The sequence below is a fragment of the Oreochromis aureus genome, linkage group 16 (genome assembly GCF_013358895.1).
Source record: "Oreochromis aureus strain Israel breed Guangdong linkage group 16, ZZ_aureus, whole genome shotgun sequence".
Taxonomy (NCBI): domain Eukaryota; kingdom Metazoa; phylum Chordata; class Actinopteri; order Cichliformes; family Cichlidae; genus Oreochromis; species Oreochromis aureus.
In genome coordinates, this window is record NC_052957.1 from 4,138,903 (window position 1) to 4,166,890 (window position 27,988).

Sequence of the window (27,988 nt, forward strand, 5' to 3'; positions counted from 1 at the left end):
AAAAAATCGGCCCGGGCATTTTGACTAGAGACCGGCCCACCAGGATAGAGATTGAAAATGTGACGTCATTCAGGGGTAAAACCGCAAAGGATTCTGGGAACTTGAGGCAAGAGGTACTAGCTCACGCAGGCTTTCAATTGAACTCAGTTACACAGGGATAAAAAGAAACCCAAAAAATGGCAAGAAGCTGTTGTATTATTAACTGCAATAGCCGGTCGCATGACAGCCACGGGAAGCCGACGGGTAAAGAGATCGTTTTTTTTATCGGATTATGTCGTTGAAGAGAAATTTTTTAAGCCATGTTTCTGAAGTAAGAGCCGACGGATGGTCTGGATATACCAAATATAACGTCTCAGAACACTCCAGCTCACATGTTAGTCTGCTCCAAGCATTCCCACAAAGGTCAGTGTTTTGTAGTAGTTAATAAGTCACTTTTCTTAACATAATTGGTGATATAGGTTACAAGCAAGTCTGGCGCTGAACAGAAATTGTCGCTATGCTTCTTTGTTTAATGTGCATAAATAGTGAATTGTCCTGACACAATATTGCGTTTCGCTTCTGTTATTACCACGGCACATTGACAAAAACATATACTTTTATTCACAGGATAAAACAGTTGTTTTGTATCACTAATTGCCCAGTACGATTACAGCATACAATATTATTGTCACTGCTACATTTCTGTAATGCGTACCAGAGATTATTTCCACTACTAATTAATTACCGTTGAGCTCAAAGGTTATATTAATAAATGGTTAACGATTGTGTATTTATGACGACGATTTGTGAGACTGGTAAACTTACCTTTGTTTGTACGATGGTCTTTCGTTCTACACGGTGCATTTCAAGGTCCTGAACCCATCCGTCGGTAAACTGTACCTGGGCTTGTTGCAGTGACCTGAAGTTACTAAAACTTCATGAGTGTATGCACTCACTCCAAGAACCGTATAATTATAAATCTGAGTGTGGTGAAAGTTGGGCAGCACGCTAACGTCTTTTGTCCACTCTGTGTGCTCCTAAGGGTCTGACCCTCTCACTCCTTTGATTTTTTCCTCGTATCTTTTCTTTGCCTTTTTGTCGAGTCTGTCTTTGTACGGTCCGGCATTGTTCTCCTTAGTTTTGTACATTCCTTTTTTGTGCGGCAAAGAAAAACCAAGAAGGTATTGGAACCGGAGAATGAACTTTTGGTGCTGCAAATGCTTGCATTTGATGCGGTACTGGATTGTTCTGCCTCGAGTTCCCGGCATGCAATGCGCGAAATCTGTCAATCGCTATAGGAAAAACCTTAAATTAAGACCAAGAACACTAGAGGTGAGACATGATCATTAATTAATATTAAAATTAATAAATGACAGATTTAGTGATATTTTCATAAACACCTCCTTTCCTTTTTTTGTTCTCCATTTTCTTTAGTTCGTCTATAAGTTTGCTAAACAAGGGGGAGGGTGCATCCGGCCTCCTCAGCTGTAATTGGTCCAGCCCAGAGTCGATCATGACCAATTGGCCAATCCAACACCTTTCATTATATATACCCTTCCAAAAAAAAAAAAAAAAAAAAAGTCCATCGGCCCATAAAAACAAAAAATCGCCAGCGGCCCACCGGGCAAATGCCCGGTATGCCCGATGGCCAGTCCAGCTCTGTCACCAGCAGTTGCTGGTAACAGATGATTGTTATTTTAATGACATTTATTATGAGTAATACCACATGCAGTCATTAATTTTGGTCTGCAGTCTCATGTTAAAGTACAGCACACTCTATTTTCACTTCTTCACTTACCCACCTTAGTGAGTAAGTGACCTTTGGGTCCTGTGATAAGCAGTTATGGAAAAAGCACTGTCATAAATACTGTACATCTAATAAATGTGGTCTGGACAAGAAACTAAGACAAAAGAAACTCTACCAAAGTAACTTTACCTCCTAACATAGTTTTCAAAAAAATGAAAACTGAATTCTTTTTCTATGGAATGAAAACATGCAGGGTGTGACTTTGCTGTTTATACCCACAGAAGCATAACTCCTCTTAATATTAATTTAGATTTGGCCCGTTTAAATTTTACTCTTCCAATGCAATCCACTTGAGGGCATTCAGGTGTGCCCCCCACCCCCATCACCACCACCACCACCACCTGATGTTAGGTCTCTCCTATTGTCAGTTCAAACTTTACAGTTTGATTTGTTGGTTTACATTGTCTGTCTGCATTCGGGTTCTAATACTGCGCTTTATAACATAGAACATTTCAAAGAGCAATACAGTTTCGGCTGTATAACCATTACTTATCATTGTACCTTGAAAGATCGGCAGATTTGAATAGCCTTGTTTATGCAAGTCAGGAGGTTGAGTATCAAGAAGCTGATAATGGTTTATGATGGATATTTTGTTTTGACAGCTGTAGCTGATACTCGAGTTCATCTACATAGAAATTAAGCTGGTGAGAAAAATACTCAATTTTAATTCATTCACCTTGGTCTTTAGAACTGCAGAACTAACTGACTTTTAAAATAATCTTCTCATGCTTGTTTTCTGCTAATTATATTTTTTTTCCTTTTAACTGATATACTGTAACTCACACTGATATCAAAAATTATACATTTTAAAAGGTATATTGCAGCTGCACAGTCGAGACTTTTCAGATCACTGCAAGGTAGGGATTCAATTATCAGTAGATTGAGTCCAGAGTCTTTCTGACCATATCTCACAGCTACAATAAACATGTTCACTTGTAATAATTACACAAGATACTGATCTTGATTGTGGAATTATGCAATGAGAAGGAACCAAAACTGCCTTAAAGAGCTCTGCAACCAGTGAATATTGTCACTTCGTTCCTTTTTTTTTTTTGAGCCACAATGAAGAAGTTGTTGTGGATTCTTTATCTGTACATTTTTTGTCTCAGTGGTTGTCAGAGCAGTGAGGTGAATGGAAGGGAGGACTTCATGCTTCTTGCAGGGCCTCTGACAAAGCAGGTGGTCAGAAGCTCGGACAGAAGCGTAAATGATGCCTTTGACTGCAGTCATCCCGTTCCTCCTGGCTCTAAGCAGTACTTTGAGTATCTGCAGAGCAGAGGGGTGACCCACTTCAAAGTACCGCTGTCATGGGCTCAACTTCTTCCTACAGGCCACCCCAGCCAGCCCCAGCAGGCTGTGGTTAGATGTTACCAGACCCTGCTGAAACAGCTGCTGGAAGCGGGCCTTCAGCCTCTGGTCATCCTTCATGGATGGACAGTTCCAGAGTCTCTGCAATCAAGGTATGGAGGCTGGGAGAGCCAGGAGCTGGCACAGATGTTTCAGCAGTATGCAGAGTTTGCCTTCCAAGAGTTTGCACTACTTGCACACTCCTGGGTGACACTGGATGGTGTTTGGCATGACGGGCAGCCTGCAGATGCTCCCAGTTTTCTGCAGAACATCCTTCAACTCAACAAGAACATTTACCAGATGTACCATCAGCGCTTTCCTAACAAAGGTGAGTCACATTAACAGGAAAAAGTGAAGATAAAAGACAAAAGTGACATGACTACATTTATGCTTTTTACTGCTTTTTTACTGCTAATGCTGAAAAGGTAAATAAAACAAACAAAAATGAACGACCATTAAATGTCATATTTGCTGTTTTCCAGTTCTCATATATGTCAAAAAGTTACATTTTGGTGTCATAAAATAAACACATAGATTTGTATTTTAGGCATTTTTGTAATATATCACAACACATTAGATTTTCTGTATGTCTTAAGAAGTTAAAAATACTGTTAAAAATAGCAAAATACTTTATAGCCAACTGATACTGAAAGCCTTCAACACATTATTTATTGGACATATTACAAGAGACTGTCATGTTTATCTCAGCAGCAATTGAATTCACTAAAATAATCTTGTATGCATGTCACTGTACAGTTTGACCCGACAAGCCATTTTTACAGCAGACATTTTATATTAAAGTAGACATTAAAAGTGACTTTAATGCTTCTACATTCACAGGAAGACGTCTGTCAATTGGGTTGAGAGCGACAGATATGACTTCCCTCTCCCACATTAAAGATTTAACAGCAGTAAGTTAAATACTCTATTTCATTATGTATGTAAATGTTATGTATACTTTAAGCTTTTATTAAGACCAAGTCCCTTTATTGTTAAGCCTATAAAGAAAATCAATCTGGAAATAACGATGAAACATGCTTATTTGCCCAGAGCTATTGGGCAGCGGTTAGAAATATGTGAAGCTTTTTGAGGGTACATGGAGAATCACCTTTACCCTTGAATTGGAGATTAGCTTGCCTAGATAAGATAATCATACACAACTTGGATTACGAACCTAACCCAACAGCCCGATTAAATTCCAAGTGATCTTTCTCCATCACACACCCTTTCACCTTGTTGTCACATGCCCACATTCTGCTCTTTAGATTTTTCTTGAGCCTAAGCCATGGGCCTGATCACAGTGTTTTGTTCACTGTATGAAACACTGCTCAGCCTGCATGAAGACTCAAGCAACAGTGCATATAGAAAGTGAGTTCTCTGTCCAAGATCTTTGCCTCATATATCAGGAGGGACCAAAGGAATTGGGGTATAATGACATGCTGTTAAATCCAAACTCTTATTGCCTGGTAGGCCAGTCTTGTTTACTGTATTTAGCCAAATCATAAGCTTTTTGATGTTGCTTAGCATCTCTGAGGCTACAATTCAAGGCTTAAAATATGATATTGTGTGGTTTCTTCATAAGAGATGTATTTGCAATGCAATGGAAAATAACATCACATTTATTCTTCTCATGGGGGGCTGAGTGAGGCAGATAGGATTTTACTCTGAACCCACTGCTCCCTGCAGCTGAGCCACAGACCACACCTCACCACAGAGTCATAGTTATGTCAGGAGAGGTAGTGGAGGGCCAGATACTTAAACAAGAAAGAGACAGCTCAGAGTAGGCTGTATCACCTTTTGAGGCATACTTCCCCTGGTTTGCGTGTTTGGTGGTTGTGAACAGCGCTGTCCTGTTTTCCTGTTTCATGCTAAAAAACAACTTGAACCCAGTTTCTGCTGCTTTCAGAAATGATGATCTCCCCCTGGTTTGCCCACTTTGAATATTTTCTCAAACTTGGTTACCTGTTTTCCATTTGCTGTAACCAGAGCACCACCTGTTTGGTGGTTGTGGGCTGCAATGTGCTATTCATGTTTCATGCTATGTAAATAAAAAAAATATATTTCAACCTAATTTTGTATGGTTGAAAATGAATTGATAAATACAGTTTTAGCAATGTATTAAAGGTCCTCAGTTTGAGAGAAATTCCTGTGACAGTTCATAAAACATAAAGATCCATGCCAAATTAATTATACTGAACTGTCCATTGTGGTGACCCACAAAAGAAGCTTTACATTCATTTATATGAGACATTGACAATTTTTTTAATAGAAATTTTTAAACGATGATATTCTGGCACTTTGTGTTTCACATGACTATGTAATGGTATAGTTTTGAAACAATAGTAAATATCAGTGTGTTATATATACATCAGTGAGTATCACATACAGTTTATTTTTTGATCAAGAGGCTTGAGTGTAATGGTATCCTGTTGTTTATCTTCTATTTTAAATAGATGGACTTCTTGTCGGTGCACATTGAATATAACTGCGTTATCTCATCAAACTTTGAAAATGAGCTAAGGAGGATACAGGTACAGTGAACACATAAACATTTTTTCCTAGCTTTTCCGATTTTGCATTACTGTTAAACTGCTTCCATCTGCATATTCTGTAACACTGTAGATGTCCATTGGGAACTTGCCTATCCTGCTGTACAAGATGACTGCTCATGACTGTTCCCAGAGTCATTATCAGGTTCTTGGAAATTTTTTAAATGGTAAATACCATTATATTTTATGTTGTTATTTTCCATTAAATTACCAATGAATATGAAGAGCATATGCAACTAAATTTGTATTTACAGATATATAGCATATTATTAGTTGTTTTGATGCATGCTCAATCATTCAGATAAGGAAATCTCAAAAAGTTGATTCTGTTCATCTGGACATAGAATTTTCAGTTGGAGTAACGTCTCATCACTCATCCAAGTGACTTCTTCAGTCTCAGCTGCATGCAGGTTTCCCCAACCTTATAAAGAGTACATTTGCATACTGACTGAAACTAGCACCGCTGACTAACAGTGGACCGCGAGGTTTCCTAGCCCCATGAGCTTTCATAAATATGACAGTGATTTGCCATACATACTTATACTAGGATAAGAATGTGTCTGCCTATAGTCATGCAGAAATTTTCTTTTTCATCTGACTGGAGGTAAATGAAGTGCACTACACTTAAACCAGAAGGTGAAGTTAATATCTTTTAATATGTGGAAGTGTTAAGAGATATTAATACCAAAACAATGACCAGTGCCACTGAAACCAGTGGTCACACTGGTAATCATGGAAAAATTAAAAAAATATTAAGTCAAATAAAGAAATCCTCTGGTATTTACTGAGGAAAAAACAGATTAACATAAGCTTTTACATTAGGCAACACTGTAAAAATTTACAATACCGCTCTCATAAAAGTGGAAGAGTTGTCAAGTGAAAGTGATGAGTGTCATGTCATCATATTCTGAGCCAGTAAAGTGCTAATAGAAAATGATGTGTTGGAGCACAGTCAATGCTTTCTGCATAACTGTTATGACAGATGCATTGTAGCAAGAACATTGGGTGAAATGAAGAATGTGTTTGCATTGTAGATTTTAGTTGAGTATTAGTATTAGCAAACATAAGCAAATATTATGACCCATTATATTAGGATACACCATCCTAATCTCATATTACATACTGTATTATGACATTACATTCTATGTTATTAAATTCTGCATTTTGTCCTGAATTGAGCTGTCAAATGTACAAATAGGGCGGGTAAAATAGGTATTGAACACATTACCAAGTGTGTTTGTAAGTAAATATATTTCTAAAGGTGTTGTTGACATGACGTTCTCACCAGAGGTCTGTAACAACCGATCCAAAAGGAATGCATTTTTTTATTTCTTTATACTTACTGTTTTATAACTGACAAGACATAACTATTTCTTGAACACAACACAGTCCTGATGGACAATGGCCTGAATATTGTGGGGTGTGACATGAAGGACGTGTTAGGCAAGCTGGACATGGAAGATGCTCTTGTCAAGTAAGAGTTTATTCTCTGATTCACATATATTGTGTTACTTTTTTTTTTTTAAGTTCACTTGTGATATTTATATCTTTTTATTTTCTGAAAGTCATGCAGGCTCACACCACACCAGGATGACAGGGTTAAGAAACAGTTATCAGACTGTGTGGGATAAATTTAAGGCCCAGACCACAGCAGAACGAGATCTTTTCCTTCAGGAATCATTCCCCTCTGGCTTCCAGTGGGCCACCTCCAGCGTATCCTTTAAAGTTGAAGGTGGCTGGTCAGAAGGCGGGAAAGGAGAGACTATTTGGGACCGGTTTGGTCATGAGGGCTTGGCCTTTGCAGATCAGACAGCTGACCTAGCTTGTGACAGTTACCGTGGGTAGATTATGATGTCTACCTTCTGCGGGTCTTCAGGTCAACACCTACCAGTTTTCCATCTCTTGGGCCCGTATTTTCCCCACAGGGTACCGACAGAGCCAATCAGAAAAAGGAGCTCAATACTATGACCAGCTGATAAATGCTCTCATTGCATCTGACATACAACCCATTGTCACTCTGTACCACTGGGATCTGCCTCAAGCACTCCAGAATTATGGTGGATGGACCAATGCCTCCATTGTAGAGGCCTTCAAAGACTATGCAGACTTCTGCTTCTCCAGGTTTGGAGACAGAGTCAAGATCTGGAACACATTCAATAGTCCCTGGGTAGTGAGCCATGCCGGGTATGGTACTGGTGTGCATGCCCCAGGAGTAAAGGACTATGTGGAATCTTCTTATCAGGTGAGAGTGATGTTATTAGAATACTATAATTAATCACTTTATTGTAAGTATTATTGTTTCACTGATGTATTTAACATTTGATTTTGCATTATCAGGTCACTCACAATATTCTCAAGTCCCATGCTGAGGCCTGGCATGTCTATAATGACAATTACAGGAAAACACAAGGAGGAAAAGTGGGCATTGCCTTGAACTCTGACTGGGCTGAGCCCAGTGACCCTGCCAAACCTGAAGACGTAGCAGCTGCAGACCGTTACCTGCAGTTTATGCTGGGCTGGTTTGCACATCCCATATTTGTAAATGGAGATTATCCTGCAATACTCAAAGATCAGGTGGAACAGAAGAAAACCGCATGCCCTGACTCTGTGCCAGCAAAGCTCCCAGTTTTCACTCCCACAGAGAGCCAGAGGATACTTGGTACTGCTGACTTTTTTGGTTTAAATCACTATACTTCTCGGCTGGTCAGCAACAGTAATGGTGGGTGCACCCCTGGTCCTGACAGTGTGGGTGACTTCAATGCAACTGTGGACCCCACATGGAGTTCCACAGCTTCTGACTGGATCTATCCTGTTCCTTGGGGACTTAGAAGGCTCCTAAACTACATTTCAACAGAATACCTGAATGTTAACAAATTGCCTATATACATAACAGGAAATGGGATGCCAACAGATTACAGTGTTGACAGTCTCACTGACACCAGCAGAATGGACTACATGAGAAGTTACATCAATGAGGCCCTGAAAGGTTAGTGTTGGGGTTTTTCATGATTTGAAGTCATTTTTTTTTTAGAGAGAGAGTTAAAATAATTCAAATATTAATTTTGTTTTTGTGTGTTCATTTTGTAGCAACACTCACAGATGGAGTTAATGTGCAGCGATTCACAGTCCAGTCACTCATGGATGGATTTGAGGCAAACCAAGGCTACAGCCAAAGATTTGGTCTTCACTATGTCAACTTTGAAGTCGGATCCAGACCAAGGACCCCAAAGCAATCTGCATATTTGTACGCTGAGATTATTGAGCAAAACGGTTTCAGTTCACAAAAAAGTAAGAAGTTTAAAGCTGCAGAAAGGCCATTAACTCGACGTTTAGCTGCCTTACCACCCTCAGAAGTTCCATCTCAGGCAAAGGTAGTTTGGGAGAAATTCTCTTCACAGTCCAACTTCGATAGAAAAATGTACCATTATGGCACTTTTCCTGAAGGATTTAGTTGGGGGATTTCTTCTTCGGCCTACCAAATTGAAGGTGGCTGGAATGCTGATGGCAAAGGTCCTAGTATATGGGATACATTCACTCAGACAACTGACACTATTCCTGATAAAGCAAATGGCAATGTAGCCTGTGAGAGTTACAACAGACTTAATGAAGATCTCTACATGCTGCGGGCTCTGAGGGTGAAGTCATACAGATTCTCTTTGTCCTGGTCCAGGATCTTTCCTGATGGCACACGAAAGTCCCTCAACCAGAAAGGTGTTGACTACTACAACAGACTCATTGATGGTCTTATAGCATACAATATTGAACCCATTGTAACAATATATCACTGGGACCTTCCTGAAGCTTTGCAAAAGGTCTATGATTGGGATAAAGCAGAGATGATTGACATTTTTAATGACTATTGCGACTTCTGCTTTGCTACTTTTGGTGACAGAGTGAAATTCTGGATAACCATTAACCAGCCTCAGACAATTGGATGGTCTGGATATGGACTAGGAAATATGCCACCAAATGTTAAGGACCCAGGATATAGACCATACATAGTTGCACACAACCTCATTAAAGCCCATGCCAAGGCCTACCATACATATGACGACAAGTATCGCCAGTCTCAGGGTGGTCTAATATCCATTGCCCTCAATGCTGATTGGGCTGAACCTAAAGATGTCAGCATTCGCCGCGAAGTGGTGGCTGCTGACCGGGCGATGCAGTTCCAACTGGGATGGTTTGCACATCCTATTTTTAAGAATGGTGACTATCCTGATGCACTGAAGTGGCAAGTTGGAAACAAAAGTGAAATCCAAGGTTTTCCACAGTCAAGACTTCCTTCCTTTACTGAAGAAGAAAAGAACTTCATCAAGGGAACTGCTGATGTATTCTGTGTAAATCATTACACTACAAAGATTGTAAGCCATATTACAGCTCGGCTTAGCCCTGAGTCTTATGAATATGACTGGGACTTCAAGGAAGAAGAGGAAAATGATTCACCAACTACAGCCATTCCTAACCAAAAAGTTGTGGCCTGGGGCTTGAGGAGACTCCTCAATTGGATCAAGGAGGAGTATGGTGATCCAGAGATTTACATTACTGAGAATGGAGTTGCTACAGAAGCACAGACAACTTGGGATGATTCTGACAGAGTGTTTTTTTACAAGGCCTATATTGATGAGGCTCTGAAAGGTATACTGTCAAACTGATTTCATTAGCTACATTGCATGATCACTATAAGTATTTTTAATGTACCTAATTTTTTTGTGCGCTTGTTTACATTACAGCCTATGAACTTGATGGTGTGACTGTGAAAGGATACATTGCAACTTCGCTCATGGATTCTTTTGAGTGGCTAAATGGGTACAAAGTTGGATTTGGCCTGCACCACGTGGACTTCAGTAACCCAAATCGGTCAAGAACACCCAAGTACTCAGCTCATTTCTATTATAACATCATAAAGGATAATGGTTTCCCATTGCCAGATGATGAGAAGGTACTTTATGGACATTTTCGAGATGATTTCATTTGGAGTACTGCCACAGCATCATACCAGGTACCCTAGATCAGGCCACTGCACATACAGTGGCTTGCAAAAGTATTCGGCCCCCTTGAACTTTTCCACATTTTGTCACATTACAGCCACAAACATGAATCAATTTTATTGGAATTCCACGTGAAAGACTAACACAAAGTGGTGTACACGTGAGAAGTGGAACGAAAATCATACATGATTCCAAACATTTTTTACAAATAAATAACTAAAAAGTGGGGTGTGCATAATTATTCAGCCCCCTGAGTCAATACTTTGTAGAACCACCTTTTGCTGCAATTACAGCTGCTAGTCTTTTAGGGTATGTCTCTACCAGCTTTGCACATCTAGAGACTGAAATTCTTGCCCGTTCTTCTTTGCAAAACAGCTCCAGCTCAGTCAGATTAGATGGACAGCGTTTGTGAACAGCAGTTTTCAGATCTTGCCACGGATTCTCGATTGGATTTAGATCTGGACTTTGACTGGGCCATTCTAACACATGGATATGTTTTGTTTTAGCCATTCCATTGTTGCCCTGGCTTTATGTTTAGGGTCGTTGTCCTGCTGGAAGGTGAACCTCCGCCCCAATCTCAAGTCTTTTGCAGACTCCAAGAGGTTTTCTTCCAAGATTGCCCTGTATTTGGCTCCATCCATCTTCCCATCAACTCTGACCAGCTTCCCTGTCCCTGCTGAAGAGAAGCACCCCCAGAGCATGATGCTGCCACCACCATATTTGTCACTGGGGATGGTGTGTTCAGAGTGATGTGCAGTGTTAGTTTTCAGCCACACATAGCGTTTTGTATTTTGGCCAAAAAGTTCCATTTTGGTCTCATCTGACCAGAGCACCTTCTTCCACATGTTTGCTGTGTCCCCCACATGGCTTGTGGCAAACTACAAATGGGACTTCTTATGGTTTTCTGTTAACAATGGCTTTCTTCTTGCCACTCTTCCATAAAGGCCAACTTTGTGCAGTGCACGACTAATAGTTGTCCTATGGACAGATTCCCCCACCTGAGCTGTAGATCTCTGCAGCTCGTCCAGAGTCACCATGGGCCTCTTGGCTGCATTTCTGATCAGCGCTGTCCTTGTTCGGCCTGTGAGTTTAGGTGGACGGCCTTGTCTTGGTAGGTTTACAGTTGTGCCATACTCCTTCCATTTCTGAATGATGGCTTGAACAGTGCTCCGTGGGATGTTCAAGGCTTGGGAAATCTTTTTGTAGCCTAAGCCTGCTTTAAATTTCTCAGTAACTTTATCCCTGACCTGTCTGGTGTGTTCTTTGGACTTCATGGTGTTGTTGCTCCCAACATTCTCTTAGACAACCTCTGAGGCCGTCACAGGGCAGTTGTGGAGCTGTTTTGCAAAGAAGAATGGGCAAGAATTTCAGTCTCTAGATGTACAAAGCTGGTAGAGACATAACCTAAAAGACTGGCAGCTGTAATTGTAATTGCAGCAAAAGGTGGTTCTACAAAGTATTGACTCAGGGGGCTGAATAATTATGCACACCCCACTTTTCAGTTATTTATTCGTAAAAAATGTTTGGAATCCTGTATAATTTTCGTTCCACTTCTCACGTGTACACCACTTTGTATTGGTCTTTCACGTGGAATTCCAATGAAATTGATTCATGTTTGTGGCTGTAATGTGACAAAATGTGGAAAAGTTCAAGGGGGCCAAATACTTTTGCAAGCCACTGTATATTGCAATGCTTACTCTATTTTCATTCGTTTCAAATCACTGTTTTATACTTATTCCTTTCAGATTGAAGGGGCGTGGAGGACTGATGGCAAAGGTCTCAGCATCTGGGACAAGTTTGCTCACACTCCTCTCCGAATTTCCAATGATGACAATGGTGACATAGCTTGTGACAGTTACAATAAAGTAGAAGAGGATGTTTCCATATTAAAGCAACTCAAAGTGACCCATTATCGATTCTCCATATCATGGTCAAGGGTCCTTCCTGATGGTACCACCAACTACATTAATGAGGCTGGACTCAATTACTACCACAGACTGGTGGATGCACTGATTGCTGCAAACATTCAGCCTCATGTATGTATAATTACAGCTAAAAGAACTGTACTAGAATTGGTCAATTCAATAAAGTCAGTAAACCCTTTTCCCTTTGCTTACAGGTCACTCTGTACCACTGGGACCTCCCACAAGCTCTCCAGGATATTGGGGGATGGGAAAATGACACTATTGTTACCAAATTCAGAGATTATGCTGACTTCATCTTTAGCAGACTTGGCCACAAAGTAAAATTTTGGATCACTATAAACGAACCGTACAATGTAGCCATGATAGGACATGGTTATGGAGTAGGTGCCCCAGGTAAGCTTTATGCTTTAGTATTCCTGGTTGTCTGCTTTATTTAACAAATAGGAATAGTACTGTTACTGAACATGCAGTACTGTATATAAGGACACCAAAATTGTTCAAAACAAAATGTACTGTTACAAACATCAAACAAAATGTCTTCTGTAAAAACACTAAAGCAATCCTTGACCAAACCCACAACAACAAAAAATATAAAGCGTAGAGGCTGCAAATGTGTCTGTTTGTCTCCAGGGATCAGTTTCCAACCAGGTACTCTGCCCTACATTGTTGGTCACAACCTGCTTAAAGCTCATGCTGAGGCCTGGCATATTTACAATGACAAGTACCGACTGGAACAGAATGGAATTATCTCCATCACCATTAACTCTGACTGGTCTGAACCCAGAAATCCTTATAAGCAAGAGGACTATGATGCCGCAAGACGCGCCATTCAGGTACACCAGTTCACCTTATATTTTAAAGCAATATGTCATAGTGGTTATTTCAAGGGTCTTTTGTGTGTCTTTTTGTGCAGTTCTACATTGGCTGGTTTGCCCATCCTGTATATAATGGTGACTACAATGACATAATGAAGACAGTCATTCGTGAGCGAAGCCTTGCTGCTGGTCTGCCAAAATCTAGGTATTCAAAAAACTACATTTAGGCCCCAAAAGGAAAAAAAAAATGTATTTGCTATAAAGTTACCTTTAAAAACAGCAGGACATTTTCTCTTTGTTAGTTGTTTGGTCCTTTTTTTCAACCACCACATAACTTGTTGGTTTCACTTCCATTTTCCAGGCTGCCTGAGTTCACTCCGGAGGAGGTTAAAAGAATTAAAGGCACTTATGATTATTTTGGGTTCAACTATTACACCACTGTCCTAACATTCCCTGTGGACTATAAGAACCTTCAGCACTATGATGGAGACAAGTAAGCAAACATTAGATAAATATTAATAGAGTAATTTAAGGAGCTTGGAAAGAAAAGCGTCTGGACTTCTTTGAGTTGCTTGAAGACATTTCACCTCTCATCCGAGAAGCTTCTTCAGTTCTAAGGGTCAAATGGTGGAGAGTCCCAGATTTAAACCCAGTGGGAGTTTCCCCCCAAAGAGGGACAAAGGACCCCCTGATGATCCTCTACCTAATCACATGAGCCAAGGTGTGAAAGTGGGTGTGGGTCCCAATCAGCCAGGGTTTCCTCTTTGGGGGGAAACTCCCACTGGGTTTAAATCTGGGACTCTCCACCATTTGACCCTTAGAACTGAAGAAGCTTCTCGGATGAGAGGTGAAACGTCTTCAAGCAACTCAAAGAAGTCCAGACGCTTTTCTTTCCAAGCTCCTTAGACTACGATGACCTGGATGACTGAGAACCTTCACAGACATTAATAGAGTAATCTTTCACTTTTTTTCTAATAAAAGAAACCAACAGATTTAGCACAACTGACTTTGTTCTCTGCTGTGGCAGTTTACTGAAATATGAAACTTATTTCATTTGTTTTTTACTCAAACTCAAAAATCTAACCTTTTTGATCTTCACAGGGGTGCAGGGTCAACTGTTGATCGCACCTGGCTGGATTCAGGTTCAGGCTGGCTCAAAGTCACACCATTTGGATTCCGCAGAATACTTAATTTTATCAAGGAGGAATATGGAAATCCACCAATTATTATCACTGAGAATGGCATCTCAGAGCGGGGCACTGTTGATTTAAATGATATTCACAGGAGCCACTACTATGAAAAATACATCAACCAGGTGTTAAAAGGTATCAAAAATTTATCTTGGAATCTATTTATGACCAGGAAAGTTAGAGAGAAGAAGGCTATAAATATGTCTCAGATAAAATGTGGCTGTTTTTTTTTTCTTTTGTGGAAACATTAAGAAACTAGATTTTAAGTGCAAAAAAGTAAACTTGTGTCTTTTCTCTTCCCAGCTTACTTACTGGATGGTGTAGACATCCGTGGCTACACAGCTTGGTCACTGATGGACAACTTTGAGTGGGCTAAAGGCTTTTCAGAGAGATTTGGGTTTTTTTATGTGAATCATTCAGACCCTAATATTTCTCGAGTAGCTAAGAAATCTGTTTCTGACTACTCTAAAATCATAACCTGCAATGGATTCCCTCACCCTGAATCAGGACATGAGTGCTTGAATACTGTGGAAGGTAAATTGACACCATAGACTGTAAATAGTATGTAAAAGATAAGTACGCAGCCACCCTACCGTAAACATAAATATTTAAAGTCTACTTTTAGTTTCAATTGTATCAGTTCAGCATTATGGGTATCACCAACTTGGTACTTTAAAGTCAGAACACGCTATATTTGTGTGGGAAATTGTAAAGTTTTCAGCTAATGCTAACCAGCCTGGTTGGCTCTCCATTGACACTGTTGCATTGTTAAAAACTGCAAAATGTATTAAAGTTAAGAGAAGTGGAATTCCCACCTAACAAGGCGCTTCCACAGTGCAAAAGCAAGCCTTTTAGGACACCTAAACTGGACAGCTGCAATACAATATGAAGTTCCATGATCACGAGGAACAGGGATACTGAGGGGGTCCTAAATATCTGTATTCCTGCATGCAAGCATTTGTAAACTGAGATTAAGCATTATAGCAGAGTTAAGCTTGTATTATGTATGAATGTGGATCATTTACACAGATGTAAGATGTTTGCAAATGTGTTAACAGCAATAGCTTACTAACAAATAGCTAAAATTAGCATGATAATTAGACACTGGGTGCAAAAATAATGCTCTGGCATAGTGAAAGCTAAGGTTTTCAGCCAGCTACAGGCATTTTGTTAGTGTTTTTCTTACCTGCTCACAGACACTTGCTGCTTAGAGGTGTATAGATATACAAGAAACTTCCTGGTAAATAATAGCATTAAAAGAGGTCCAGTTCACTGACTCAGATTAGGTACAGCCTAGCAGAGTGCTAGCACCTGTAGCTGTAGTCAAACCTGCCACACCACACCAAATAAATTTAAACCTTAATGCAGTTTCTGTGGGTGAATTTTAACAACAGTTAAAATAGGGCTTTGATTTACAGTTACTGCCTGCAAATGTTAAAAAATAATATGAAAATTTTGGTTTCTGTGTCTCTTCTGCAGGAACAGCTGCACCCCCGATCACTGACATCAATGCCACTGTGAGGTTCCTTGGTATGGAGCTCTCTATCCGCAATGCTGAGACCGGACTTACTGTCACATTTGCTCTTCTGATTGTTGCAGTGTTTGGAGCTGTTTGTGCATCGTTTTGCTTCTTTAAGTCAAAAAATCAGATTTGTAAAAGTGGAAAAGCATTCTAATTGCAGATAACTTGATGTATTGGTGTTGGGGAGGTTACTTTGTATTCCACTACAGATTACAGATTACAGAATACATGCCCCAAAATGTATTTTGTAACGTATTCTGTTACGTTACTCAATGAGAGTAATGTATTCTGAATACTTTGGATTACTTAATATATTATCAAGCTTTTTACAACTACATGAATTATTGCTGTGTGATTTACTACTATATATGATACTATATGTGATTTATGTGTCTGAAGGATAGTCACCATACCAATACCAACTAGAGTTTTAAATCGTAATATAAAATAAGTAACAGTAGGTGGACATTAGGTAAGGCTGCACTTTTGCAGTGATCTCCTATAGAAAACTATTCCGCGCGTATATAAAACAGGTCTGTGGCTCTGAACCGTAGTATAGGGACCTCTGGCTAATACGTCGGGTTCCGTATCGTGCTCGTAGCCGAAACTAGTTTTACTTTGTTGTCTGGGTCAACTATACTAGCGAGAGACAGAGAGAGGCGTTGAAAGGCTGCTCCAACGGAACTTATTGTTTTGGAGAAAAACACGAACACAGTGTACAGTCGAGTCTTAATAGCGTACTTACAACTGAGCTACACTGCCCATAAAGCTATGTTCTTTGGGCTATGCCTGTAAGAGTCTGTCAATTGCCTTCATATTAAATAATTCTTTGAACAACAATTTAAAAAAATTTTCTTCACGTCATTATGCGGGCCGCAAGTAGAGGTGACATGGGCCGCAAGATTGAGACCCAGGCATTAGATCCTCTTAATGCGTGTTTTGTTTGTGTTTCCACCGGCGTGGAATTACCAAAAACTGAGAGGGCATAGCCTAACATATGAAACAGGAAAAGACCGCCGTGTAATCCCTTTATTTCAACAAAGTAACTCTATTCTGAATACCGCCTTTTTAAACGGTAACTGTACGGTAACTCATATTTTGTATTTTAAATACGTAACGCCGGTACATCTATTTCATTACTCCCCAATACTGATTATAGAAGCCCTCATATTGACAGATGCATTTTAATTGCAGGTCCCATGTTTAATGAATGTTTATTATTTCTTTTCCTCTTCTGTAATGTTGCTGTCACTGTCAAGATTAAACTAGAATTCTAAAAATGATCTGTGGTCCGTTTAATTTGAGATACCACGTAAGCCAAGTGTACATGTAAAAATGTGTTTGTGTGTTTTGGGACTAATTGAGTAAAATATTTCTTCATTTGCTGTTTAGTATCAGACTTTCAGGCTTCTGCATATAGGACTGACCTGCTGTGTTAGTCAACAAAGCCTATTTTCTGTTAAAAAACCTCAGTTTTTTCAGGGTGATTAGTTTGTCTATATGGCTGTAAAATGGGTTTAAAAAGTGCTACTTAGAATATTATGTTGTTTCTTCAACTTTCTGTTATTAGAAAGCTCTTTTTAAAAATGCAGTTGCTATTTTCTGTAGGAATCACCTAGTTCCTCTAGAGGTCACTGCCTGTCTAAAGTAGCCATATAAAACATACTACACTAGAGCTCAGCTTACTGGACAGGTCGTCCGCCTGGCAGAGGGCTAACACAGAGACAGACAATCATTTGCACTCACATTCACACCTATGGGCAATTTAGATTCACCAATTAACCTAACCTCACTAACTGCATGTGTTTGTCTGTGGGAGGAAGCTGGAGTACCCGGGGAGGAGAACGTGCAAACTCCACACAGAAAGGCCCCGGCGAGGTGGAGGAATCGAACTCAGGACCTTCTTCCTATGAGGCAGTGCCCCGTCTGATTTTAGTTACAAATATATAAATCCATAGAAAATTAAATGTATGGCCAAATCTCCAAGTAATTTATTTAATGATAAAACCTCACTGGTGACCTTTTGTTTTTTTAGGTCACACTCAAATATCTAATTGGCCAATTACATGGCACCAATTCAATGTTTGGGCATGGTCAAAACCTGAGCGCCAAAATGGAGAAGAAAGGCAGTTTAAGTGACTTTGAATGTGGCATGGACAGCATAGAGCACCGCGTCATGAAGCTCGGATCACCTCTGACTGGTTTTCTGTGCACTCAAATGCCCCCCGCAGTTGCCAGTTCTCAAACAGAGCACGTTTTGGGTGTGGAGGTATGGGAGATGGACATAATGGATGTGCAGCTAACAAGCCTGCAGCTACTCTGATGTTATCATGTCAATATGAACCAAATCTCACCAGCTACTAGTTGAATCCGTTTTAGGAAGAATTAAGGCACTTCTGAAAGCATTAAGAGTAGCTACTCAGGTATCCAGTGAATGTAGATATTAACGAGAAGTGACCTGACATTTCAGCTTGGATTAGTCATTTGCACCTGAAATTGGCAAGTATTAGACCTCACAGACATCATTAAAATCACTGTACAGGTCATTGATGGAAATTAACTGAGTTATACTTGTGGCCTTTTTCAATACATACAAAGATTGATCTATTTAACTGGGCCACTTTCCAAATTTTATCCAAGATTGTGGAAGGTGAGATACAGCATACCAAGTGAAGGTAACATAATAACAATAACAATATTTGTAAATAAAGGAAAACTAGGACCAAAAATCTGAATTTTCTGGATTTTTTTATTTTAAAACTAACCACAAAGTTCTATCAATACAAAAAGTATAAAAAGTACAAAAAGCATCGTTCAAAAATAACTTGAGATGAAAATGAGTTGGCACTGTGGGTATTATTCAGAATAGAAAAAGATGGCATCTCGTCAGAGCGCATTCAAGGCATTAAATTCACATTGATTTGATTACAGATCCTGGAAGAGTGAAAACACTCATCCAGCAATCAGCACTTTCAGATATCAAACAGATACAGTTTTATCCCCACTTAACCAAAAAGAAAAAAGCAAAACAAAACGAAGTTAACATTTCTTGTGGTCATACATGATGTGTACCTAATAAAATAAAAAAACAAAAGTATTTAAATATTAAAGAGAAAAGCGTTGCAATATTATCTCAAACGGTACCAAACAGAATGCACCAGTCCAACAAAATCTGGCATCAGGGAGCTAAGACAGTAGCAAATATTCTTTGAACAACAGGGAAAAATAAACAAAACCATCCCAAACGTGTTGGCCACAGTGACAAGAGTCAAGACAACACTTACAACTAATACAAAAATACAGTATTAAATGTTTGAAACAATACAAGTCATTATCAAGAGTTAAATGGTTTTCAAGCATTACCCAGGTTTGTTTATTCCTTTGGACAAAGGCATCCCAAGTGTGTTCCAGTTACCACTCAGGCACCAGACTTGGGAATGTTGACTGGTGCAACATCATCAAAATAACAAAAAACAATCATTTGACACACTTGAAGGAAACCTTTGTATGAAATGTTACACCTCAAAGTCTTCATCAGCATGACAATAACTCCAGTACCTTTTCTTTATGAGTGGTGCCGTGTCCATTAACCCCTTGTTTGCATGTAAAAGCACTCTCACTTCCGCACAAAACACAAAATTCTTACAGTTTCAACATCTTTTTTTTTTTTTTTTTTTTTTTTGGCACATCTGGCTTGGCCTTACAAAAATCCCATTAAGTTTTCCAGTTTAAGTCTAATGCAAACTTGAGATGCAATCACTGAACATCCAATGGAGGACAAACTCATAAAAATGACTAATAGCTCTAAGACTTAACGTTAATTAATTAAAAAATTTTTTTAAAAAAAAATAGCTGCCCTGAGGGAGAAGTACATGGTAACCTTAACTCTTCTTGTTGCACTATGGCAGTTTGTAAGCACTTTGGATCTTCAGACTGGCTTGTGTCTCAAGTATTGCTGGGTTGAGACGACCATTCTTGCAATTTGAACCGATGCTTGACCACAGTCGGCCATAACACTGGAAGGCTTGGGCTGACTTCATCCACCTCAAGCAATTTAACAATATCCCACTCACACATACAGACTCCCCTTTGTTCAAATCTCTTGTGTCCTCTCACTACTCCTCCTGTTAACTGCCCAGTTGATGAGAATCTATGCACGGAGACCTGCAGACAGATCATCAAATCATCAACAGCCAGAAAAAACAAAGTGTTGTTATCAAGAGACAAAGACAGAAGCCTCACCTTTGTCACAGGTACTGCTCTGCTTTTCCTGGGCAAAGTTTAGCCTGTTCTGCTCCACTGCAGTTCCGTTAGATTCGGGGCTGCTGCTGCGTGACGGGCTGCTCTCTTCGTTCTGGTATGCCATATCCAGATGCTGCTGGGCCAGTTTTAGGTGCCTGCGCAGCCTCTCCAGCTCCCGAGATGATGCCTCGTCCCCGAAAGACTCGCGACCCGAGTCTCCCAGGTTATCTCGAAATCCCAGTTTTCCAGATGGATCCTTCTTCAAAGCAGTGTGATAGCCTGGAGGCGCAGAGGGCTGGCGGCAGATGGAGGACCTCTGGCTGGCCAGAGCTGAGTGTCGTGGGGTGGGGTGCCGGGGTCGTGGTGTGCAAAAGCAGTCGCGGATACCACTGATGCCAAGGTGGAGGATCTCCAACAGGGTAAAGAGGAGACACAAGGCGCTGACGGCATACATTATAAGCAGGAAGATCGTTTTCTCTGTTGGGCGTGACACAAAGCAATCCACTGTGTGCGGGCAAGGGGAACGTGTGCATACGTACGACGGTGCCACTTCCAGACCATAAAGGATGTACTGTCCAAACAGGAAGGAGGCCTCAAAGATGGCACGGGATAGCAGCTGGAACACGTAGACCTTCATCAGGCCATCTCTCTTGATGCGACGGCGCCCATCGTGCTTTTTCTTGGGCTTTTCTGCAACCTCCTTTTCCTTTTCTGGCTCAATTTCTTCAATGATCATAGGATCCTCCTCCCCATTATCCTCTGCTTCCTCATAGTCCCTGTTAGCACCACGGCTCACTATAGGCATCCTCTTCCTGCCCTGGGGCCTGTAGTCATCGTCATCCATGCGAGCAATCTTGTGCATAGCAAACCCAAGGTACATGATGGTGGGAGTGGTGATCATAATCACCTGAAACACCCAGAAGCGAATGTGCGACAATGGCGCAAAGGCGTCATAGCATACGTTCTCGCAACCAGGTTGCTGCGTGTTACACACAAATTTACTCTGTTCATCGTAGTAGATCGACTCTCCTCCAACAACCGTCAGCACAATCCGAAAAACAATGAGGAGGGTGAGCCAGATCTTGCCCACAAAGGTGGAGTGATTGGAAATCTCATCCAAAAGGCGTGTGAGGAAGCTCCAACTCATTTTGTCTTTGGAACAGGAACACAGTTATGTCTGTGTGAGAGAGAGAGAAAAAAAAAAAAAAAAAGCATATGTCAAAGTTAATTTCTGGATGTCTTTGCCAAGAAGCTGGCCCAACAACAGAAAGCACGTGAAGGAATATGGGTCACTAAAATCTGACCAAAAAGAAATACAGTAGTACTTAACATTTAAATACACTGTAGTTAGGTGTATCATGTTTTTGCACCACAAGGTGGTGCTATTATGCCACCCTCACAGTAGTACCCATTACAGCCATGGACTAAAATCTGCAGGCATGCTCAGGCAAGGATCTCTCATACGGTCTGAACAGATGCAATCAAAATCCTGTAGCCACAGGCAGACTGCTATGTGCAGGCATTCTAACCAGCAGACATGGTACATGATGTTTATCACAGCAAAAAATAAATAAATAAATAAATAAAAATAAGCCCTGAGTTGAGACATTTAAAAAAAAAAAAAAAAAGCATTCATGGTAAGGTCTGGAACCATGCGCGTGTTAGTGTGAGGAAACTTCAGCAAGCAAAATTTCAGTCAAATATTTCATAAGCTCTAACCTTGTGATCTTATCATTGATCACCACATTTCCATGTTACGACACTGCTGTGCAAAGACACTTAAAGCTGTCTTCATCTTTTACAGAGTTAAGTGACAATCGCATCCATCTTTACATGTTTAAGAAGATACAAACTAATTCAGAGCCACATGTGGTTGTTCTTAGTTGAATTTCAGTAATCTGACAACAAAGTAGTAATGAAGAGCTTGTGTGGTTTCACAACATCTGTGACAAACCTCATAACTTCAGCTGTGTAATTATTCAGAACTATAAACCAAGCTGCTGCACTTCAACCAGCTACATAAGGTACAAGTTTCTATTCAAACACTTATGCTGCTTTTTGCCTCTGCCTTAAAACGACTGTTCATATTTTAGATCCGTCATAAAGACTTGAAAGCCTTTATTGAACTACATGAATAATAAAATAAAAAGTCACCCCTCATTTCTTTAGTATATATACCCATGACACCCCACAACTATGTATTGATTTTTTTTTTTTTTTTTATTGTGATAATAGTGAGATCGAAAGTCAATAGTTGTTGTGACCATCTTTATTCTCTAACACAACCTAAACTCTCAGGCTGAGACCATTTCTGATGATGATTCAGCGAGCAGCAGATGAATCAACTGAAGACCCAGATCCCTCTTCGCTGGATTTTTCCTATTTCTCGAAGTTTAAGCTTACAAATACTGTTAATCACCTGTTTTTTGCCCTTTTGCCTTCCCTTTGCCCAGTTTTCTCAAAATTTTTAAGAATAGACAGAAGCCCTTGCCAATATATGCCAGGTTTTTAGCCAACAGCCACGTGGGAGGCACCCTGTTGTTACAAAAACACCATTTCTTGCCCATTGAACTGTTATCTGTGAGATTTTTCATCGACTCAAAGAAATGGGGAATGAGTGTCATCGTTATGAGTTTTGTGCTTTTTATTCTTGACAAAGAACAGCTAGCACCCTACGGCAACATCAGCACAAAGGGAAAAGACTCGACTGATCCTGACATCACGATGCATTCTACTTATACTTTTTTTTTTATTATTGATTTCCTGCTTCAGTGCAACTGATTTATATCCAAGTCTCCACTGCCATGACATGGATGTGAGCAGTGCAACACGGCTGGATTGAAAAAAGGAACCGATGAGCTTGATGGAACAGATTCCAGATTTCCATCCTCCCATCCCTACTGTGAATATATAAGCACGAGTTTATATAACATCCAAACATAACTTTAGAGTTTAAAAGTTGAAGCCAACTGGAAGTACCTCAAATCGGCATTGTTTCAAATGCCCAAAAGGGGGCGCTCTCTATGGTTTTAAAAAGATTGTTGTATTGAATACTACTGGGGATACTACTCTGAGCTGACAAACTGCTCAGTTTTTCAGTCAGATCAGCTCATTGATCGTGATGTCTGTGTGAAAGAACTTCCTTAGCTTGAGGTTTCGTGAGACTTTGCTAATGAGTTATGTCACAGTGGCATCTTTTTTATGCAGTCTCCGTTAAACATGAAAAGAAATGCTGGACATGAACGCCTCAAATTAAGATTTATTGTGCTTCTTTTCATAGCTTGGATTATGATACTTTTCCTTTTAAAGATCACACATTACTCCCCTCAGCACTCCAGCAGAGCTCAGTAAGTGGTTTGTTATACTGGGCAACTCACCGGTGTGAGTGGTACTCATGTTTGACGCAGGGTTGGCAAGGACAAACAACAAAACAACAACTTCCCTAGATAAAGAATGTTTTGCACTGTGCAGGAACAACTGGGAAACAACAATCTGATAAATGGTCAGCAAGTCTTTGATGATTCAGTCTGAAACATGAACTATTAAATCAAAAAATTACCTTCCTGTGTTTACTCACTGCTCCCCTCTCAGTATCTCATCTGTGGTTTCTGCTGTTGCTGTATGCAACTATCTTATTCCTACATGCAAAGAGATGCAGCAACACAAAAGTGTGGTATTTCTCAACTGTTGGGTTCCCATGGAGATAATGTATACTAAATATTTGTGATAACTACTGAAACCCTCCATCTAAACTGAGCTATACTGTAGTGTTGTTCCTCCTGGCTGTGCATCAACAAAGGTCATGAGGATCCTCAGCTGCTTGAAATGTAGGTTAATAGTTAGATAGTAAGAACTGACATCCGTGTTCAAGTCTGAGGGCTGTCTCACAAGCAAGCCTGAAGGAAACAGCTGGAAGTAGCAGAAAGAGCTGAATTATGTAACTCTCAGCCACTCTTGATAATTGAGCACTGGAATCAAAGAATGGTATGCAGATGGGCCTGTTGCTCATATCCTTATTTTTAGTTTTACAGCTCCTCCTCAGCACCACTATTCACTAGGCCATCACGTGCAAACTACTAAGTTACCCAACAATTTGTCAACTTTTACATAACAAAGATTGCCTAACAGAAACGCAGGACCTGACTGGTTCAAATTACGAGTGGGGATGGGGATGAATAACAGACTCCATCAAAAACATTTTTTGGAACTGAGCTTATCAGTTCCACTCATCAATGCTGGTACACTGCACATAACAAAACAAGGGATCTGAAGTCACGGCAGTGGAAGTGTTCATCCAAATTTTTATGGGTTTTTGTAGTGTTTCTACCCTGCTTTCAGTCTCCTTCAGCTGTGCTGACTCTGAAACCACTCATGGGCCTACCCACCTCTCCAAGAAACCGTAAGCACTTGATAATGTAAAATCCATCTATTTTCAATGACCAAATTTTCTATAGACCGTTTGATCCCCATATAGACTAGGGGTGGGGGATGCTAATATCAGTATTAACAATTAAGGTTTCATTTTGCAGAGAATCCCTGCATGCTCCCCACTCATCCGTAAAAAAGACATCAAATGAGTTTCAGCCCTGTCTGCAGAGCCAGCCCGGGCCTGTCTGTGTGGTGTTTGGCAGAAAACAGGCTGCTTCCACCCAATGGAGATTCAACACTGCCCTCACCCCCGCTGAACAGAGAGGGTTTTGTGACACATCTGGGAGGCTCACTGCAGTTAACCCTCCGGTACCCCAACGCGCTTAGGCAGAGAGGCCCCGAGCCTGGAGCAGGGGGTGGACCCCGAAAAGTAAGCAGGGAACGAGCAGACCTGAGTAAGGAGTGACTTCCGGTTAAGTTTAACGATAGAACCGGGTTTGGAAAAAAAAAAAAAATCCCAAACCATCCGCCCATCACAGCGCAGTGATAACATCATAAAACCTGCGTTATGAGTAAAACTGGGGATGAGTAATGACGCGAGAAAACAAGAAAAATCATTTAAAAACCCAAATTCAACGAATGCCAATGTGGAATTTTAAGGAAGCTAATCCGTTTGCAGGGAATAAAATTCCTCCTCGTGGCCAACGACGGGACACGTCGTCAGCGCGGTGCCCCGCGTGCTCTGTTAACGTTACCGACTGTTATCAAAGCAAACCGGTGGGCGACATTGTTTAGATAAATCCTGAAAAACGTTAAGAAAGTATCGATATTGCAGCTAATATCCCACAGAAGCGTGTGTGGCTGGATTCCGGAGAGGGGGGGAACAGACGGTTTCTGGCCGTCCTCCAGTCACAAAGTGGATGCGGATAAAAGTCCCGTTAAAACGAGATAAATAGCCCGCGTGCCAACACAGCTGTAACTGCACGTGCTGCTGATTAGGTATCCTTGCCTTAATGTGCCGTAAGATTCCCCTTTTCTCCCTTTAATTAGCGCTCCCTGCTTTCACACTGTGTGCGTAAACTTGGCGTTTAACGGATTTGCCGTCATTGTGCTGTAACGCACGGCTTATTAAAAACGCTGCGGTGACCTCCGACGCTTTACAATCACAGCCACCGGCGGACAGGCCTGAGAAGTTCAAGATAAAAGTCTAGTTAAAGCTCTTATTTGTTAGCTAAGAGAAGATGCTCCCGCGTCCCCGCTGCGCTTTGTCTGTGAGGTGTTTTACCTTCAGTTATGATTCGAGGTCCTCCTTTTTATTAAAGTTGTGGTCTGACGAGGGGTTTCTCTTTTAAATCAAAGTCCTCCCGCTCTTCATATCAAGCCATCCAGGTTTTTCTTCTCTTCCAACGAGGAGCTCGCGTCGTTTCTCCAGTTGTGTGTCGAACTGCTGGGCGAGGACAAAGAATATTCCCAAATCCCCCCTCCCCTCTTTTCTTCTCCTCCCAGTTTCAGCCGGGCACCCCACCCCCTTTCTGCGCAGCCTGGAGAAAAGCATTAAATTGCCAGCATTCCTGACGCAATCTTTGCTTCGTCTTATAACTCCAGGCTGCTCAGGATGAGAGGACCGAGAAATGTGTCGCAGGGGTAGCATTCTGGAAGCCAAGAATAAATCTGTTTTTTTACTGGAAAAACGGAGAATGGTTTTAGTGCGCCACTTAAATTTTGGCCTCGTAAAAAGGCTTTAATTGTTAACAACAGAGACAGTTTCATTGGAGGTGCTTGAGCCTGTCTGCAACCTGCAAATGGAGTTTCCATTTCTGTCCAAACTGGATAATCTTTGGATTTCCAGGTATCCAAAAAGAATTAAACGTCTCAATTTAAAGTCAGAACAAACAGTTCCAAATCAGATGAATTTAAAACAGGCTTTAGATGTAATGACTCAGTCCATCTCTGCCACTGACTCAGAGGTCCAGAAAAAAAATCACACACACACACACACACACACACACACACACACACACACACACACACACACACACACACACACACACACACACACACACACGAGGAGTGACAAGTTCCAAAAAATTATATATGTCATACTGAAAAGCAGATGTGCAGTGCCTTCACAGCTGAAAGTCGTTGTAAATCAAGCGCTCTGGATATCCATGTTCAAGCAACTGATTAAACACGTGCAAGAGATGCCAAAAAGATAAGATACCCATTGAGGACACATGCATCAGTTTGTCTCACTGTTCAGGTTAAACACACATACACTGCAGTGCATTAAATCAGATCCCACAAAAGCAACTGGCCTGCACCTGGATATCTGCAATCAGAGTCATTTTCCTTACTGTCTTTATTTTCCCTTCAAAAATACAATTTTTGGCAATGTGTCACTAAAACTTGTGATGCTTAGAAAACACTGCCATTGCGAGTTTCACAACTAACATCTGGACCTAATGTTGTGTAGCAGACCAAACACAAATACATTTTTTTCACAGCGCAATTACGTAAAAAGTCTGTAAATTTGTGAACTGACGCAAACTCTCTGGACTCTGTGTCTCAGCAGCCTATAAGCTGACATTCTGCCACTGACTGTGGATTCTTCTTACGCCACAGGCAATTACTAATGGAGGACAAACCCAGCGTCAGCATCTGAGGGCAGATAGAGCTGAATGCTTCATCTTCACTTTAATAAAGAGACAGAATAAAAAGGGGCTTGGGGACAAAATCCTAGGTCTTCTCAGAAAGTTTCTTTCATTCATGAGTTTTACTTCTCCTTCTTCCATTGGCCGTTAGGGCTGAATATGGACTATATTTGTCATATGGACTATGGAAAATATAGCATAACTGGTATCCTTCATACATTAGAGGTTCCAGCAGCAGTGTCGCAGTATGCCATGAAAAAAGTGGCATCAAGCCATAAAGCAGCTGTCAACCATTGTTTTTCTAGAACAATACAGCCTGCTGAGAGTGGGTGCACCTCTTCCTGCTGATGCCAGCGTTCGGAAGTTGTTGCTGTCATAAGCCCCCTTCCTTTGTGTCACACTTTCTTTGCTAAGAACAACATGTGTTTCCTGAGCCCTCCTTCCACACTTCTTTGAACCCACATCCCACAGTAAACAACATCGATTAGTCGACGTAAAAGGAGAGTTAACGCTTTTTAGGCCATGTTGTGTTTAAATCAAGACCTTCTGTGTGCACTAATCTGACACTGGCTCTAAATGTTCTTATTCTGAGGGAAAAATGA

The 27,988-nt window shown here is 40.7% G+C and overlaps 2 protein-coding genes across 2 annotated transcripts; one reads left to right on the top strand and one right to left on the bottom strand.

Moving 5' to 3' along the window:
- The first annotated feature begins 2,881 nt into the window (after positions 1-2,881).
- On the top strand, positions 2,882-17,390 carry LOC116333422 (lactase-phlorizin hydrolase-like). Its single transcript, XM_039600151.1, is given in 19 exon segments — positions 2,882-3,461; positions 3,974-4,044; positions 5,587-5,664; positions 5,756-5,849; positions 7,072-7,156; positions 7,248-7,519; positions 7,522-7,545; positions 7,548-7,924; positions 8,020-8,668; positions 8,770-10,320; positions 10,416-10,684; positions 12,419-12,709; positions 12,793-12,991; positions 13,229-13,431; positions 13,512-13,618; positions 13,775-13,906; positions 14,515-14,738; positions 14,907-15,137; positions 16,083-17,390. Coding segments are annotated over 19 exon segments (5,580 nt in total). The 5' UTR covers positions 2,882-2,935; the 3' UTR covers positions 16,280-17,390.
- A 1,466-nt stretch (positions 17,391-18,856) lies between these two features.
- Positions 18,857-26,227, bottom strand: gjc4b (gap junction protein gamma 4b). The gene is made up of 3 exons (XM_031756653.2): positions 26,021-26,227; positions 20,368-21,544; positions 18,857-20,289 (listed from the first exon to the last, which is right to left on the bottom strand). The coding sequence occupies exons 2-3, from the start codon at positions 21,512-21,514 to the stop codon at positions 20,276-20,278; spliced, it is 1,161 nt and encodes a 386-aa protein (XP_031612513.1). The 5' UTR covers positions 21,515-21,544; positions 26,021-26,227; the 3' UTR covers positions 18,857-20,275.
- Positions 26,228-27,988: the final 1,761 nt, after the last annotated feature.